Source organism: Schistocerca piceifrons, chromosome 2 (genome assembly GCF_021461385.2).
Source record: "Schistocerca piceifrons isolate TAMUIC-IGC-003096 chromosome 2, iqSchPice1.1, whole genome shotgun sequence".
Classification (NCBI taxonomy): domain Eukaryota; kingdom Metazoa; phylum Arthropoda; class Insecta; order Orthoptera; family Acrididae; genus Schistocerca; species Schistocerca piceifrons.
In genome coordinates this window covers 514,773,903-514,793,242 of record NC_060139.1, presented here as the reverse complement: position 1 = coordinate 514,793,242, position 19,340 = coordinate 514,773,903, and the positions used below count along the sequence as shown (strand labels likewise).

Below are 19,340 nucleotides of genomic sequence, written 5' to 3'. Positions count from 1 at the left end.
CCACTTCATTCACTCGTTTCACTTCACCGGACGTAGCGCCAGTTACTAAATACGCAGTGTGTGTGTGACATGGCACCTAGTCCACGATCTTCGTGAGAGGCACATTGTTTATGGGCACAGAACACTGACCACTGTGCGTGGCGACCGTGCCAGGATCCACTGTTGGCGCGGCCGCCTAGCAGCGCGTCTCCAGGACGTCGCTGAAGCGCACCGCTCAGGCGGTGCCGTTGCGCATGCCGGCCGCTGCGGCTGCGGCGGCGGCTTCCTTACTGATGGTCGCGACCGAGGCGAGCGGCTTCTCTGCGGCGACCAGGGCGCACTTGACGTCGCCGTTGGTGTGCAGCGCCGCCGGGTTCTCGAAGACGTCGTCGACGTCGGTGATGCCGGCGGCCGCCGCTGCCGCCGCGCGCCGCTCCTCGCGCGTGTAGTAGTGGGCCGCGTGGTGACGTGTGTACGCCAGGCCCGCCAGCAGCACCGCTCCTGCGACAGGCCAGAAAGAGAGGAAAATAAGTGTTTAACGTCCAGACGACGACGTGGAGCGGTCGAGCTCTGTAGGAGGAATGCCAGGGACTTACATGTAATTCAAATAATCCGTACATATTATAATAAAGTATGTAAGATTGCACCTATGTAAATAACTACGTATATCTGAATCATTCACGTCACCACCTAAATCACTGGACCGATTCAAACACACTTGGTGCAGTTATTACTTATTGTCTGGGAAGAATCGCTGTGGAACTAGGAACCGCTATACCTATCAAAGCGACAGGGATGGAAAAGCGGTGTAGCTGACGATGCGCGAAGACCCATATTTTATTCAAGCAGTATGTGAGATGTGAGCACTTAGTTACATGCAAAAACCCTTACACATAATTTCAAACGTTTAAAAAACTTTTTATCGTTGACACCTTCCCCGAACTAATAAAAGAAAAAAAAGCTTATGACTAACTACTTTTTCGCTGTTTATGTAGCAAAACTGCCGCATTAAGGAGGAGGTTTTAATTTACTACTTGTTTACTAGTAATTGTATCCACAATATATTTCGCAGACAGTATCGACATATATCGCTGGGTCTACATCCAAAATGTGTCACTGTATAATTCATAGTTCAGGTGATCTGAGGTCATAAACGTTCACCGCACGAATGGCGACATTGGTAGAGATACAGGTGAAATACGTGTATATAGTACGTTAGGTATATGTAAAATGTATGGGACACGTACGCATGTGGGCAAAGTCATGGGTAAAATGGTCCTGCTAAAAGCCTGGATCGATTTAAGCAAATTTGGTACACATATTACTTACTATCTCACTGTTGTCGTAAGAACCAGAACTTTCTGTTGAGGAGGCGATGACAATTTGGAGAAATAAAGGCGGAGGTGGAAGTGGACAGACAGAGAAGGGGGAGGAGGAGATCAGCACAGATAGGAAGGAGGACGAGATGGAGAGAAAGAGGGGGAGGGGGATATGAACAGGGAAAGACAGAGAGGGGGGAGATGGGGAGATTGGTAGGGAAAGAGGAGCAGGTGGATGGAGACAAGAATAGGAAGAGGTGGGAAGTGAGGAATGTGAGGAAGAGTTGTAAGAGAGAGGAGCAAAAGTTAAAGGACAGCGAAATAGAAGGATAATGGGCAGACAGAAGGGAGAGGAGGACATGGACAGAGAAAGGAAAGAAGAGGAGATGGACAGAGAGAGGTGGGAAGGGGAGATGGACAGAGAGATAAGGAGGAGGAGGAGATGGACAGAGAAAGGAGAGAGGAGGAGATGGACAGAGAGAGGAGGGAAGGGGAGTTAGACAGAGAGATGGAGAGGAGGGAATGGACAGAGAAAGGAAAGAAGAGGAGATCGACAGAGAGAGGAGGGAGGAGGAGATGAACATCCGATAGGGAAGGAGGAAATGGACAGCAATACAGGGCGCAGGAGATGACATTATGGTGAGATGGAGAGATAGAGGGGGAGAGGGATATGAACAGGGGAGGAGATGGACAGAGAGGGGGAGAGATGAGGAGATTGGTAGGGAAAGAGGAGCAGATTGACGGAGACAAGAATAGGAAGAGGTGGGAAGAGAGGGATGTGAGGAAGAGTTGTAAGTGAGAGGGGCAAGAGTTAAAGGACGGAGAAAGAGAAGGAGATGGGCAGACACAGGGGAGAGGAGGGAATGGACAGAGAAAGAAAAGAAGAGGAGATTGACAGAGAAAGGAGGAGGGAGAAGGATATGAACATCCGAAGGGGGAAGGAGGAGATGGACAACAATACAGGGAGCAGGAGATGACTTTGTGGTGAGGAGCAGATAGACAAAGATAGTGAAGAGGAGGAAATAGAGGGTGAAGGAGACGATGGAAAGAGGGAGAAGGAGCTGATGGACGGAGAAGGGAAGAGTAGATGAGCAGAGGGGCGGAGGAGGAGATGGACAGAGAGGGAGATAGGAGCAGACGGTCATGGATTGGAGGGTGGAGGTGATGGACCGAGAGAGGAAGTGGAGAAGATGAACTGTGAGGTGAGGAAAGAGGAGATGGTCAGAGAGACGGTATGGACTAATAAATATCCAGAGACTCAGCTTTTTACAGCGAAATTGGACATTATCAAATTGGAGCAATCTACATATTTTTGAAAATACTTTTTTACTCCACTCTTAAGAGTCACCATCTTAAGTAAAATGTACAGAATGAATAACACAGAACTTTGCTGTTAAACATTACAACTCAAGAATGTGAAAGATAAATAGAAAAATAAAAATATACACAGTATACTGTTACAAATGAAACCTATCGAACAGTCACCTAGTAGCTATCCGTGTCACATGACATCAGCTGCCGTGGCTACTCATCCATCGTTCCTTTAAAATGCAACAGCTGGATAAAAATAGCTTGAGCATATTAAATAAACACTTCCAGAAAGTAGAATTGAGTAACAAACCTGTGTTTAGAAAACTACGATGTAATGATTACTTGTCATGTTTCTAAACATACTCAGCCGTAATAAAAAAAGTAAAATCTATTAGCTTCACAGCGCGGTCCATTAGTCAGATAAAACGAAATCTACATATCTGTTCACTTTCGTAATTAGGTTTCAAGCAAAATTACAAAAATCAGAGTAACGAAACATAAGTAAAAAACCCACGACTATTACAGACACACTTATTCTACGTTTTACGGTCCTTTCATGGCAAAATAAATGTATCTTTTATTTTAACATTCCCTGGTTTCTGTAACTCTATATCTACCCTAATTACAGTAGTTAACAAAATCATTCAGTTATTTTACCCAACCAGTGGACCCTGTAGTGCCAGTAACTATTTGCCTTAGTTTCTTAAAATACCCTAAACTGCCGTTTAATATACTTCTAGATACAAAAAATAGCGTCCTATTTAAGCCAAAAATGCTCACGCGACTGCTACACAAACATGGATTCTTTGTTTCTCTTGAGCACGAAAGGCAATTGACATCAAATGACCGAGATAGGCACTAAGCGACCGTCTCACGTGTTACTTTTATAATAAGGAGATGCAGTATATATTTTTAATATTTCTCTTTAGGTTTAACCCTTCAGTTTCCGGTATTTAATAGTAATTATGACTTTCGTCTCTTCTGCGTTTTTTAAATTCTGACGATGACTCATAAGAGACGGAAATGGGAAAGTGTTGTAAGTAAATCGTCTGATAGAAGCAATAACAATGTCAGTTTATTATGTTAAGATCGCGTAATTACTAAAAATCTTCAATTTACCAGTATCAACATATTAATGCCATCTTCAGATGTGTGATAATAATCCAACAACAGTTTCCATATGACGTATATGCGCAAGCCACATCATGAAAAGGTATAAAACATGTCAAAGAAATGTGCATCGTGCCGTCACATCGAAAAAGTGACATTTTCCGCGATCATCAGTATATTTGATGACTAGCGTCTGTACGCTATGTCATCAGAAGTATCCGGTCATCTCTATGTAATACCGATTTGGCTACTAGATGTCAAGTGAGGCTGACCTGCGTCTATAAGAGGAGGAAGGGGGTATTACGCTGTCGGTGGAAGAGCAGTACCACCAGATAGGGTCGGCCAAGAGAGCTCGGTGATTTCCAGTGTGGACTAGTCATTGGAGGTCACCTGAGTGACAGATCCATCAGAGCCGGCTCAAGGCTCCTAACGCTGGCGCCGTCGACTGTTGGTGACGTGAATCTGGACTCGCACTTCGAAGGAACATCCACGTCGCGCATTTCAAACGGGTGGTTGCAAGAAGTCCCATGAAATCAGCGGAAGGCATCAGTCGGGAGTTCCAAAGAGCTATCAGCGGTCGTTCTAATACGATGACTGCATTTAAGGACTTAGAAACAATCATCGGTCAACCAGCTCCTCTAGCGCCACACTTGTCTGTGGTCAATGGTGAGCAACATTTGAGATAGTTTTTGAAATGTATAATCGCCATTTGAGTATACAACAGTTTTCATTCCACATTGCCAATTGTTAACAGCATTTAAAGCCTTTAGACTAGCACAGAACATAAATGGAAACATGTATCTTCGGTTATACACAAAAATTTTGTCAAAAGTAAGAGTGAGAATATTAGTGTAATAGGCTAATTTCCAGTAAATTAGCCTATTACACAAATGTTCTCACATTCCTTCTTACAAAATTTGTTTATGTAAGCGAAGATACATGTTTTCACGATGACGTATGTTCTACGTACAATGACTTTTAATACCTGCAGCAGTTGATAATGGCCTAAGGTCGAAATGTACACTACTGGCCATTAAAATTGCTACACCACGAAGATGACGTGCTACAGACGCGAAATATAATCGACAGGAAGAAGATGCTGTGATATGCAAATGATTAGCTTTTCAGAGCATCCACACAGGGTTGGCACTGGTGGCGACATCTACAACGTGCTGACATGAGGAAAGTTTCAAATCGATTTCTCATACACAAACAGCAGGTGACCAGCGTTGCCTGGTGAAACGTTATTGTGATGCCTCGTATAAGGTGTAGAAATGCGTTCCATCACGTTTCCGACTTTGACAAAGGTCGGATTGTAGACTACTGCGATTGCGGTTTATCGTATCGCGACATTGCTGCTCGCGTTGGTCGAGATCCAATGACTGTTATCAGCATATGGAATCGGTGGGTTCAGGAGGGTAATACGGAACGCCGTGGTGGATCCCAACGGCCTCGTATCACCAGCAGTCGAGATGACAGGCATCTTATCCGCATGGCTGTAACGGATCGTGCAGCCACGTCTCGATCCCTGAGTCAACCGGTCGGGACGTTTACAAGACAACCATCTGCACGAACAGTTCCACGACGTTTGCAGCAGCATGGACTATCAGCTCGGAGACATGGCTGCGGTTGCCCTTGACGCTGCATCACAGACGGGATCGCCTGCGATGTGGTACTCAGTGACGAACCTGGGTGCACGAATGGCAAAACGTCACTTTTTCGGATGAATCCAGGTTCTGTTTACAGCATCATGATGGTCGCATCCGTGTTTGGCGACATTGCGGTGATCGCACATTGGAAGCGTGTATTCGTCATCACCATACTGGCGTATCGCCCGGGGTGATGGTATGGGGTGCCATTGGTTACACGTCTCTGTCACCTCTTGTTCGCATTGACGGCACTTTGAACAGTGGACGTTACTTTTCAGATGTGTTACGAACCGTGGCTCTAGCCTCAATTCGTTCCCTGCGAAATCCTACATTTCAGCAGGATAATGCATGAACGGATGTTGCAGGTCCCGTACGGGACTTTGTGGATACAGAAAATGTTCGATGCTGCCCTGGCCAGCACATTCCCAACATCTCTCACCAATTGAAAACGTCTGGTCAATGGTGGGCGAGTAACTGGCTCGTCACAATACGCCAGTCACTACTCTTGATGAACTGTGGTACCGTGTTGAAGCTGCATAGGCAGCTGTACATGTACACGCCATTCAAGCTCTGTTTGTCTCAATGTCCAGGCGTATCAAGGCCGTTATTTCGGGCAGAGGTGGTTGTCTGGGTACTGATTTTTCATTATCTATGCACGCAAATTGCGTGAAAATGTAATCACATGTCAGTTCTAGTATAATACATTTGTCCAATGAATACCCGTTTATCATCTGCATTTGTTCTCGGTGTAGCAATTTTAACGGCCATTTGTGTAGATTGTGGAACAAAACCTATTTTACAGTCAAGTGGCGGTTATACGTTTCAAAATGTTTTAGATGACTGCGGCTCCACACAAAAGTAAAATCATTACTTCAGATGGGGTAAAGAGCGGCGCCTCTGGGCAGCGGATGACTGGAAACTAGTCATTCGGAGTGGAATGCGAGCAACGAAGCGTGATGGAAGTGGTAGCGTATAGCTAATGCCTGGAGAATGTTACCTGCCATCGTGTACCGTCAGTGATGTAAAGAGAAAGTGGTGTTACGATACAGGGGTTTCTTGCAGTTAGGGTGTGGTCCCCTACTGCGCTTAATAAACCTCTCAATGCGGAACGAAATTAACACATTTATGACATTATGTAATGTGTAATATAGAGGAACGTTTCAGAGACGATAATTATTTATATCAGCGTGACAATGTATCCTGTGATAAAAGAGCACTTGTTAAGCGCTGTTTTCAGGACGCTAAAGGTCTAAGGCGCTGCAGTTATGGACTGTGCGGCTGGTCCCGCCGGTGGAGGTTCGAGTCCTCCCTCAAGCATGGGTGTGTGTGTTTGTCCTTAGGATAATTTACGTTAAGTAGTGTGTAAGCTTAGGGACTGATGACCTTAGCAGTTAAGTCCCATAAGATTTCACACACATTTGAACATTTTCTGAACAGGACGCTAAAATCTTCTCGGATTACAAGCCACGTCATTTCAAATAAAACAGTCAAGCCTTCGATGGCAGTCTCCGCCACCACTGTCAGAAGTAAAAGACCCCTAACTGCTGGGCCTGCCACTCTTTACCGCTTATTTGGGCACGACTGCAGCACCTGACACCAGTCATACGAGGCCCAAGGGGTGCATACCTGGAAGAGGATTTCTGCAGCTAGCAGCAGCTCTTGCCCGCCGCGGGACCAGTTACGGAATTACGCTGGGAACTCTCGGTCTCACCTCGCTACAAGTGTCTAGCATTCGTCTTTGTTTTCTTTCCATATCCAAAGCCCTGTAAAAACTGGCAGAAGTCGACCTCGGGGAAGATCAGTTTGGATTCCGTAGAAATATTGGAACACGTGAGGCAATACTGACCCTACGACTTATCTTAGAAGCTAGATTAAGGAAAGGCAAACCTACGTTTCTAGCATTTGTAGATTTACAGACAGCTTTTGACAATGTTGACTGGAATACTCTCTTTCAAATTCTGAAGGTAGCTGGAGTAAAATACAGGGAGCGAAAGGCTATTTACAATTTGTACAGAAACCAGATCGCAGTTATAAGAGTCGAGGGCGTGAAAGGGAAGCAGTTGTTGGGAAGGGAGTGAGACAGGGTTGTAGCCTCTCCTCGATGTTATTCAATCTGTATATTGAGCAGCAGTGAAGGAAACAAAAGAAAAATTCGGAGTAGGTATTAAAATCCATGGAGAAGAAATAAAAACCTTGAGGTTCGCCGCTGACATTGTAATTCTGTCAGAGACAGCAATGGACTTGGAAGGGCAGTTGAACGGAATGGATAGCGTCTTGAAAGCAGGATATAAGATGAACATCAACAAAAGCAAATCAAGGATAATGGACGAATTAACTCGGGTGATGCTGAGGGAATTAGATTAGGAAATGAGACACTTAAAGTAGTAAAGGAGATTTGCTATTTGGGGAGCAAAATAACTGATGATGGTCGAAGTAGAGAGGGTATAAAATGTAGACTGGCAATGGCAAGGAAAGCGTTTCTGAAGAAGAGAAATTTGTTAACATCGAGTATTGATTTAAGTGTCAGGAAGTCGTTTCTGAGAGTATTTGTATGGAGTGTAGCCATGTATGGAAGTGAAACATGGACGATAAATAGTTTAGACAAGAAGAGAATAGAAGCTTTCGAAATGTGGTGCTACAGAAGAATGTTGAAGATTAGGTGGGTAGATCACATAACTAATGATGAGGTATTGAGTAGAATTGGGGAGAAGAGGAGTTTGCGGCACAACTTGACTAGAAGAAGAGATCGGTTGGTAGGACATGTTCTGAGGCATCAAGGGATCACCAATTTAGTACTGGAGGGCAGCGTGGAGGGTAAAAATCGTAGAGGGAGACCAAGAGATGAATATACTAAACAGATACAGAAGGATGTAGGTTGCAGTAGGTAATGGGAGATGAAGAAGCTTGCACAGGATAGAGTAGCATGGAGAGCTGCATCAAACCAGTCTCAGGACTGAAGACCACAACAACAACATGCAAAGTCGTCTCCCACGCTCTACTTAGTGTGTACCCCTGATAAAGAAAGATATTTATATATATCTTTCGTTTCAGTGGGGACCAGTTAGTGAGTGTGGTGACGTACCCGTGAGTAGCAGCAGCAGCACGGCGCCGCCGACGGCGATGAAGCCGAGCCGCGACTCGTCGCCGAGCAGCACGCCGGCGGAGCCCGCGCCGGTCACGTCGGGGACGCCGCCGCCGTCGTAGTCGGCGTCGGCGGCGCAGGGCGGCAGCGCGTGGAGGCGCGCCACCTCGGGCAGGCGGCGGCCGCGCAGGGCGGCGGGGGCGGCGCACTGGCCCGCTCCCTCCGCCGCCAGCGGGCCGTCGGCCGGCGCCTGCAGGCGCAGCAGCGCGGGCGCGTGGCACGCGTCGCACACCCAGGGGTTGCCGTGGGCGCGCAGCCGGCGCAGCTGCAGCAGCCGCGCCACCGTGCCCTCCTGCACGCCCCGCAGCAGGTTGTGCGACACGTCCAGCTCCAGCAGCGCCGCGGGCAGCGGCGGCGGCGCCGGCAGCTGTGTCAGCCGGTTGCCCGAGGCGTTCAGGCGCCGCAGCTGCGCCAGCGCGCCCACCACCGCGGGCACCGACTGCAGCTGCAGGTGCGCGATCGACAGGTTCTGCAGGTTCGGCAGCTCCTGCAACCACCGGTACGCGCGGTGCTTTTAACCAATATTAACACACTAACAGTTTACATACATGTACAAAATCTGTACCTATAATAAAAGGTGAAACATCCCCTTCGAAAAATTAATGAATTACTGTGCTGATAAACCTCTTACGTTATTTGATTTTCGCCGGCCGGAGTAGCCGAGCGGTTCTAGGCGCTACAGTCTGGAGCCGCACCGCCGCTACGGTCGCAGGTTCGAATTCTGCCTCTGGCATGGATGGGTGTGATGTCCTTAGGTTAGTTAGGTTTAAGTAGTTCTAAGTTCTAGGGGACTGATGACCTCAGCAGTTAAGTCCCATACTGCTCAGACCCATTTGAACCATATTTGATTTTCAAACAGCTGAGCGGAACTGAACGTACTCAGACATTTCTCTTTTTACTTATTCTGATCATCCCTAAACTGACACACAATATTTTTTAGCGCAACGCAATCTGACTTTCAATAATCCTTAAGACGCCGTGACTAACAATAACCTACACCTTTTATCAATCACTCACCTCACAAAAATCTTCGTTACTCGAACTACTGCAATACAGTGAGCGCCAATACTGCGAGCTAAATAAAAGATACTAACTACTGAAGGCACTAACTACTGATAGGCATACTTAGCAAATGAAAGATTTTGATAGAGAATAAACAATGTATTTACCTTAGTAATATTCAAAAATGGTTCAAATGGCTCTGAGCACTATGAGACTCAACTGCTGAGATCATTAGTCCCCTAGAACTTAGAACTAGTTAAACCTAACTAACCTAAGGACATCACAAACATCCATGCCCGAGGCAGAATTCGAACCTGCGACCGTAGCGGTCTTGCGGTTCCAGACTGCAGCGCCTTTAACCGCACGGCCATAATAATATTCAAAATTCATCATGTATACACAGGGTGTTACAAAAAGGTACGGCCAAACTTTCAGGAAACATTCCCCACACACAAAGAAAGAAAATATGTTATGTGGACATCTGTCCGGAAACGCATACTTTCCATGTTTGAGCTCATTTTATTACTTCTCTTCAAATCACATTAATCACGGAATGGAAACCCACAGCAACAGAACGTACCAGCGTGACTTCAAACACTTTGTTACAGGAAATGTTCAAAATGTCCTCCGTTATCGAGGATACATGCATCGACCTTCCGTCGCATGGAATCCCTGATGCGTTGATGCAGCCCTGGAGAATGGCGTATTGTATCTCAGCCGTCCACAATACGAGCACGAAGAGTCTCTACATTCGGTACCGGGGTTGCGTAGACAAGAGCTTTCAAATGCCCCCATAAATGAAAGTCAAGAGGGTTGAGGTCAGGAGAACGTGGAGGCCATGGAATTGGTCCGCCTCTACCAATCCATCGGTCACCGAATCTGTTGTTGAGAAGCGTACGAACACTTCGACTGAAATGTGCAGGAGCTCTATCGTGCATGAACCACATGTTGTGTCGTACTTGTAAAGGCACATGTTCTAGCAGTACAGGTAGAGTATCTCGTATGAAATCATGATAACGTGCTCCATTGAGAGTAGGTGGAAGAACATACTGACGTAACTAAAATGAGCTCTAATATGGAAATTAAGTATTTCCGGACACATGTCCACATAACATCTTTTCTTTATTTGTTTGTGAGGAATGTTTCCTGAAAGTTTGGCCGTACCTTTTTGTAACACCCTATATATATATATATATATATATATATATATCAGTTCATGATATACAGTATTACAAATTTACTCTTTCTGATGGACACACATCCAGATCGTCCGCTCTCAAAATTCTGCCATCTCTCTCCCCACATCCACCACTGCTGGCGGCTCACCTCCAACTGCGCAATGCCACGCGCTGTTCATATCCAACTACCCAACTCTATAATAGCGAATATTCCAACAATGCCAAACAGCCACAGACTGCACATAGCACAGCCACTGATTTTCATACAGAGCGCTACGTGACGTTACCAACATAAAAACCTAAACAGCCAATAGTTAAAGAGAGAAATTGGTCTCGGGAAAAACTGTTAGTAGTGCAAATAAGTACTTTTAAGGCTTTAAGTTAGCATCACAGGGATGAGCCCTGATCAGCTGATGCATCAGCATTGGTCTGTTTATAACCTCAAACATACGTTTCAAGATGGTCAGTCCGCTTGAAACGTCCACATAACTTGAGTACGTTCTGTTATTCGTTTTTTACTTGCTGAAGGCGAGAAACCAGGGAATATATACTGTAGAATGTCTAAAGTTTATGGAGAAGGTTGTATGAATCGTGCAAATTCTTCCAAGTGGGTACAGCGATTCAAAAATCATCGCAGCTCGGTGACTGACGAACACCGTTCTGGCTGACCAGTTGCATTTTTCACTCCCTCACTTGAGAGTCGAATTGACGACATTATTAGTGCCTTCCGCCATGTGACTGTGGAATTGGTAGTTGATAAGGTTCAAGTTAATACTGGTACAGTTCATAACATTATCTATAACGAGCTGAAGTCCTGCAAAGCATGTGCAAGATGGGTCCCAAAGGAGTTGATGCGGCTACACAAGGAAACAAGGTTTAGAGTCTGCACAGAGCTAAAGGAACATTATGAAACATAAGGTGAGCTTTTCATCAACAAAATTTTATCTTGTGATGAAACTTAGGTTCACTATTATGAGCCAGAATCAAAAAGACAAAGCAGGGAATGGAAGCGCACCAACTCACCTACCAAGAAAAAATTCAAAAGCAATGCATCAGCAGGAAAAGTCATGTTGACGGTGTTTTGGGATGCTGAAAGTCCAGCTTTTTATTATTATCTCGAAGAGCAACATACAATGAACAGCCAATGATATTCAGATCTGCTTTTAAACAAGGTGAAGCCAGCCATGAGAGAGAGACGTCGTGGATCTCCGAGGAGAGGTGTGATTCTCCAGCAAGACAACACACATACTCATATTGCTCATCTAACCCGTGAAACTATCAACAAAATGGGCTGGGAAGTACTGCCTCATCCCCCTTACAGTCCTGGTTTAGCACCTAGTGATTTCCGTTTGTTTGGTGCACTGAAAGAGGTATTACGTGGGAAGAGGTTCCAGGACAACGAGGGCGTCAAAAAGTTTGTGGGAAATTGGTTCAAACATCAAGGTAAAGAGTTCTTTGCAGCCGGAATAACAACGCTTGTAGTCCGTTGGAACAAGTGCATAAATGTTCAAGGGGATTATGTTGACAAATAGAAGAAGCATTGTTTTGTAAAAATACTTACTTTTTTTCCGGACCAGTTTGTCACTTTAAACTACTGAATGACTCTCGTAAAAGTGGATGTACTCCTCCTAAAGCATTGGACCAATTTCAACCACACTTCGTACACGTATCACTTCCTGTCTGGACAGTACCCCTGTGCAGGTAAGAACAGCCTTCCTACCGAAGAGGTGGAGGAGAGGGTGCAAAATCAGTGTCACACACGACACTTGAATACCCACAACTCATTCATCCTCTATTTGAGAATCACAGCACTTAGTGACTTGCAACCAAATTTTCACGTAATTTCAAACCATTATGCAACTTTTCTTAGCTGAAAATCACAAAAAATGATGAAATCTGAATTACAGTAAAACTGCCGCATGAAGCATATCGTTTTAATGTAGCATCAAAATTATATCACTGTGCGAGACATAGTTCGGCAGATATGACGTTAAAAACCCTCAGGTGCCTGCCACATCAAGCATCAGATTAAAATTTATTACTTATTCCCTACTAACTATATTCATGGCAAACTTCGATAACAGTGGCCAGTGGATGTGCCTGTAAAATTCTGTAATAGTACGACACATAATTTAGAAGGTACGACGTGATAAACGTTGAGCTGCTTGAAATGAAACTGCATGGCGAAATTCGCTAGAGACACAGGTGAAATACCGGGTGATAAATTTGAAAACTTAATAAACCACGGAATAATGAAGATAGAGAGGTAAAAATTGACACACATACTTGGAATGACATGGGGTTTTATTAGAACCAAAAAAACCAAACTTCACAAAATGTCCGACAAATGGTGCTGGACAGCAAAACGTCAATGACTGCGCATGACAATCACGTATAAAAGGAGCTGTAATGAGAGAGAGAACGGGTAAAATCCGTTGACAAATGCAGCCGTGGCGAGAATGATTTCGAAGTTCGAAGCCACCGGTTGTTTAGACGATAGACCCCTTACTGGCCGACCGAGCACAAGGCGTAAAGCTGCTGAGACAGTTCACGCTCCGAGGGTCTGTCAACGCCCACAACTGCAGAATTTGGGCTACCGAAAATCCCAGAACTGTCGTGAAACTCCATTGCACGACAAAAAAAGTCACGGTATGGGTTGGATTTACCACATCTACCGTTATTGGGCCCTTTATCTTCGAGGAAATGCGTAATTCTGGTTTTGTAACTGCTACCGTGACGGGTGAGAGGTATGCCGATATGTTACAGAATCGCATTATCCTCAGCCTGGCTGATAAACACCTGCTGGAACGTACGATGTTTATGCAGGATGGCGCTCCACCCCATATTGTTAGACGCGTGAAAGATCTCTTGCGCGCGTCGTTTGGTGGTGATCGCGTGCTCAGCCGCCACTTTCGTCATGCTTGGCCTCCCATGTCCCCACACCTCACACCGTGCGATTATTGGCTTTGGGGTTACATGAAGTCGCAAGTGTATCGTGATCGACCGACATCTCTAGGGAAGCTGAAAGACAACATCCGACGCCAATGCCTCACCATAACTCCGGACATGCTTTACAGTGCTGTTTACAACATTATTTCTCGACTACAGCTATTGTTGAGGAATAACGGTGGACATATTGAGCATTTCCTGTAAAGAACATCATCTTTGCTTTGTCTTACTTTGTTATGCTAATTATTTCTATTCTGATCAGATGAAGCGCCTTCTGTCGAACATTTTTTGAACTTTTGTATTTTTTTTTTTTTTTTGGTTCTAATAAAACCCCATGTCATTCCAAGCGTGTGTGTCAATTTGTACCTCTCTATCTACATTATTCCGTGATTTATTCAGTTTTCAGATTTATACTGACTTTTTGATCACACAGTATGTGAGCAAATAGTGTGAAGTATGTTAAACACATTGCTGGAAAATGAAAATTAGTGCACCTGGAAAGATGATGTCGATTTTGACCCGGTGACGGCATATGCCACCTGGGGGATAGCAGATGTACTGATAAAGGTTTCAATGTCGATCGCCAACAGATAGCGTAGCGCCGCAGCTACCAAAGGACCAATTGTGTCTACCCTTTAACAAGGAATGCTCACAGACAGAAGGCTCAATGTAGCATAAACGTGTGAAGCAACCAAGCCGCCATGCCACGGAAACGTCATCGTGCTGCCTGTAGCCAAATAATGTTTACAACAAACACTATAGACAATAAGGGAATCGAGGACTTTGAAACGTGGTGCTAGAAGATCAGAAGAATGGAGAAGTTTTTGTATTTACTGTCAGCCTGTACTTTATATCCTGTTAGCTTCCGCAGTCGTCAGCAGTTTTATTGTCTAAATGACAAAACTCGCCTATTACCTTCATCGTCTCATTGTCTGCTGCAATAGCTTTAGCATCAGTTAACTTCATTCGATTGCGTTGCATTCCCCAGTGTACTTAACGAGTAAAAAAATCTTGCGAAGGTTTTACATAAAAAGCAAGCAGGTTTTCTGAAAATGTGTGTACCTCACAATAGGAACATGTTTTGAAACTTGTCTGCCGGGATGGGGAAGTAATCGCGTTCATATCAGTGACAATTACAATTATTCGGCTAAGAATAAAGGGAATTCTTCGTTTTAGTGCCCAAAATATTACAAGACAAAACGGTTCGTCGGTATTTCATATGTCTCTAGTGTGGTCTATGGATAATAATGCTACACTGTGTCAGGTACTTCTAAGAATTTTCAGCAGGGAATGAATTCTGAAGAGAAGTAGCGGAATAGTTTCCGAATTCATATAGTGACCGTAACAGAAGAGAATTGAAACGTTTGGAATGTAATGACACAGAAAATGTTGAAAATCAGATGCGCTGATAAGAAACGTGGAGGTTCTCCGAAAACTTAGCGAAGAAAGAAACACGGAAAACATTACCAAGAAACATTACCAGGATGACAGGACAAGTGTTAACGCGTCAGAAAATAAAATATTGTAGGGGCAAACATTGGAATATATCTAGAAGTTAACTGAACTGAGGACGCACGCTGCTACTTCCCAAGATAAAGACGTTGACGCAGAAGAATAATTCATGGCGGACTGCATCAAACCAGTCAGAAGACTGTCGATTCAAATAAAAGAAGGTGACAGCCCTAAAGTTTGTATTCTTGTCACACATCCACTATGTGGGTTACTGACACCACAGGCTATGAAGATCAGATAGTCAATTCGTCTGGGAGAGGCTGGTACCTACGTTATACGCTGGTTAGGAGTTTACAGCAATTAGTGACCGAATGGTTGCTAGAAATTTCCGCATAAGGTACAATGCGTCGTTGTTCATAGAGGTATGATGCGTGAGATACGCGGACATTCCTCGCAAACCTCGTGTGATCAGTAAAATCCCTAAGTTTAGAAGGCTTTAATTCGGTGCATCGGAACGTCATTCAGCATGAGTACATCCACCTTTATTGCTGCCTCATGCTGTACAAATTATTGTTTCGGTTTTTTAATTTTTTAATTTTTATTCTTTTAGTTATGTGACTCCACACGATGACAGTTGCCATCACCCTCAAGGATCGTCTGATCTTTGCGAAGATGGGAGTTTTAAGTGTTGAGCTGAGATAGTTCTTAGTACAGGCTCTTACAGTCTGTGGTTTTGGACGACTGTAAGCCAGTAAGTAGCTCTCAAATAGACCAAAATAGACGGCCTCGTATGTCGAAATACGTGCACCCTGACCGTAGAGATAATGTCACATTTTACACAAGTTGACTGCACAACATCATGTAATTGTTATTATCAACATATAAATTTATTCATTTAAATTGTTGTACAGAGAAATGCCTTAAAGATCTGAAAGTACTACGAGAATCAAACCATAATAATCATTTGTGACAATGGGCTTCTCGTGTTATACTTTTTTTGGTACTAATGGGCAAGAAGGTATGTTAGAACTGTAGGACGATTGTAAAGCTCGGATGTCTTTGCAGTATCTTAGTGAGAAAAGTCCGCCAATTAAAAATATCTGCGAGCTCTTCAGGGGATTTCCAGCTGCAAAATTTGCCTTATAACTGAAGAAAAGTCTCCATATACTTTGTTTTCAAATGGGTAACTGGAACGAATTTAAGTTGTTGCCAGGACATCTCCGTCCCAGTTACAAATACCTTAGTGCCTGTATTCTCTAGTTGTTTAAAGACGGGATGGTAATAATTAAACTTTCGCTAGATGAGAGGGCTGCCATGAAAAACTGTGATTGCAGGAGAATGAAAGTTTGTGGAGGAGATGCGGACGTGAATTAACGAATAAACCACTTAAAGCACCCCAATTTAATTTCCACATGGGAAAGAAACATTTGTTAATTGCATACTATGTTTAAGAGCCAGATTACGAACGTTACTCAATGTGACGACCATCTGCATCCACGACGGCTGTGAAGCCCACTGCAGATACCATTTCACGATTGTTCGTGGCATTTTTCGAACAGTGGATCATGGAGTGTTCAGCTGTTGTGACACGGCTCGTTCATCGTCTGAAGATCGCAAATTACACCCAGCATTCTAAACTATGCCAACATTAACTTCTTCAACAATTTGTAGCACAACTGCCCGTCGGCCATTGCCAGGAGCAGTTGTCACCCGTTAATTCGACTTTAGATTCACGTCCTTCAGCCCCAGCGGTAACAGGACCTCTCCGTATTCCTTTAACATTTCGATATCCGCGAAGAACAGCAGAACTATTGCTGTTGTTTTATCAAAACATGTTTACGAGTAAAGCCCTGACCACTTTATCCGGACCCTTTTTGTCTGTCTGCAACTGTAATGCACACTGATGTTTAACCCTAGGGCGTCGTTCCAGTACCGGCGCCTAATGGCAGGCCATGACACTAACACTGCTAACAATGCATATCCTGCAGAGCACAACCTGAATGTCATTCCTCTAAAGATGGGTACCCAGACGGTAAATAGTTCTCTGTCTACACTGGGTCACGTAGTGACAGTTTAATTAGAACCAACCCGTATGTCAAAATATAGCTTGTTCAACATGTACTGATGTGCGCCTACCTCGTCACATAATGTGCAGCTAACGCATGATTATTCTCCGTCAACGTAAGAAAAGTTCCTGAGCCGTGGCGGGACTGGCGCCAGTCGTATCTCTGACATGAGGACGATCGATTTCCTAGTGCAGGGGTTTGTCTTTGGGGTTGGGCCGACTCGAGATGTAAGGGAGTGCCGATCGCGAGTAGAGTGAGAGGGCACAACGCTTTGAGAGCGGAACGCGGCGGTGCGCTAGTCGGCGATTGGCTGGCGGACAGGGGCGAAAACGGCGTGCCTGTGGCGGGGTGGTGGTTGTCACGTGGTTGTACTGGAGTCGGCGGTAGTGCATTCTCCGGCAACCTCGTGAGCAGTGCATGTGCCAGCTTCCTTGGAGAGACACGCTGTTATGGTCTCGTGAAGTGATGGTCTGACCTTTTCGCAAAATCGCCCAAGCATCAAGACACCCAGTTACGTACCCCAATTACTAAGAGCGCTTAGTTAACTGTGGTTGTTATCGCTCTTGGAACAGTAATACGTTGCAAGACGTGTGATGTTATGTTTGTTCGAACTCATTTGAGGCCTCTTACTAAGAGTGTGCTTTGCTACAGCATAATACTGATGTATTTGCAGATGTGTGTCCTAAAGTTCTAGTGAGTGTGCGTTCTCGGGAGACAATTCATTTCCCTTTCTTAGTGTTTGTTTATCAAGAACAGTTTCACTTAAAAGAAGCAGTTGCAAATGAAATTAGTTGTTGTTTAGCCTTGATTTTATAGAGTTAATTTACTGGTCAATCTTGAATGTCAAAGTTAAGGGAACTTATTCTGCCTCCTGATGTCCGGTGTGGTCTGTGTTTCAGTGAGCTGAGACAGTGGGCAACCGAAGCACTGTGCTTCCGTTTAGATTACAAGTTTGTCTTACGGGCGGTGGACTTCGCCTGAGCTCGTGTGTTCCTCTTCGCTAGCATTTGCTTGGTTCACATTTTGGTGGCCTACTCGACGTGGGGTTGCAAACGGACCACGTCTTGGTTCGAAGTATTATTCCATCATTCGGTTCCACTGTTCGTGGTTAAACTTCGGCTTTACAAGCTTGGACCTTGCTTTGGTTGTTACACATTTATCATTGTACAGAGTTGTAACTTTCTATGCCAGAAATGTCCATCTTACAAGTCAATGGGTATTTGAATAATTTCTGGTTCACCCTGCAAGATTGCCCAGCTTACGTTTAATAAATATGTTTTAATTATTCGTGTTAAAGTTGAAATTGAAAGGGTCTTAAATAATGTCTTAGCTAGAGTTGTTTGTTAAAGTTATAATTAAAGTCAGCCTTAGTGGGTTCTGTCAATTTTGGTGGGAGATCGTGGGAGATGATTTATGAACTTGTTTATGATTTTATGTAATGAGAGTTTCTTAAATATTTTGCCTGACCGGCGATCCTCAATGTTTATAGGAGATGATTTATTAATGTGCTTATGATTTTATGTAATATAAGTCTCTTAAATAATCTTGCCCGAGTGGCGCCTGTCAAATTTTATGTGATTGTTTTGGGTAGGTAGTAAACCCATTGGAACTGAAATGTTCACTTTATTATGTCACCCTTCCACCCCTTTTAGAGTTAAAGGATAAATAAACAGGTATTAAGTAACTACGTACCAATTCCTTTTCTGTCGTTAGCTTTACACGGTTGTCAATGCCAGTTCTTACACTGAAATTAGATTCCAGCGATGCGTTTCAAATATTTCTTTTTTGGCCAGATTGTCATATGAAAATTTAAATGGCGTATCAGACATCATGAAATACAACATCAATGCGTAGATATGTAGCGATGGTTACGTATATTCGAAATGCTGTTAAAATTCAGGCCATACACCAGCCATTTAATTTGCTGAGGAGCAGTGAAACTAATTATGTAAGTGACATTTAACAAGAAACAATAAATTCATTCTATATGAGTTATACTAAAACAAAAAACGAAGGGCAACTCACATAGAAGATAACATACCAAATAGTGAAAAATTTCAGCGATTGTTCTTCCATATCACCTTGATATAATTAATTCGAAATTGTAATTATTTGTTGAAGCAGTACACTGAAAAACATGACAGGTAGTATCCCCGTTTCTTCCAGAGCCATTTTGTCTTATC

At 44.1% G+C, this 19,340-nt stretch overlaps 1 protein-coding gene across 1 annotated transcript in view; it reads right to left on the bottom strand.

Annotated features, from left to right (window-relative positions):
* Window positions 1-214: 214 nt before the first annotated feature.
* LOC124775532 (leucine-rich repeat-containing protein 15-like) overlaps window positions 215-19,340 on the bottom strand; it is a 94,182-nt gene continuing 75,056 nt past the window's right edge. Inside the window, exons 6-7 of the mRNA XM_047250362.1 lie at window positions 8,451-8,997; window positions 215-480 (exon numbers count right to left, since the gene is read on the bottom strand). Of these exons, the coding sequence (XP_047106318.1) occupies window positions 215-480; window positions 8,451-8,997 (813 nt within the window). The remainder of the gene's footprint in view (window positions 481-8,450; window positions 8,998-19,340) is intronic.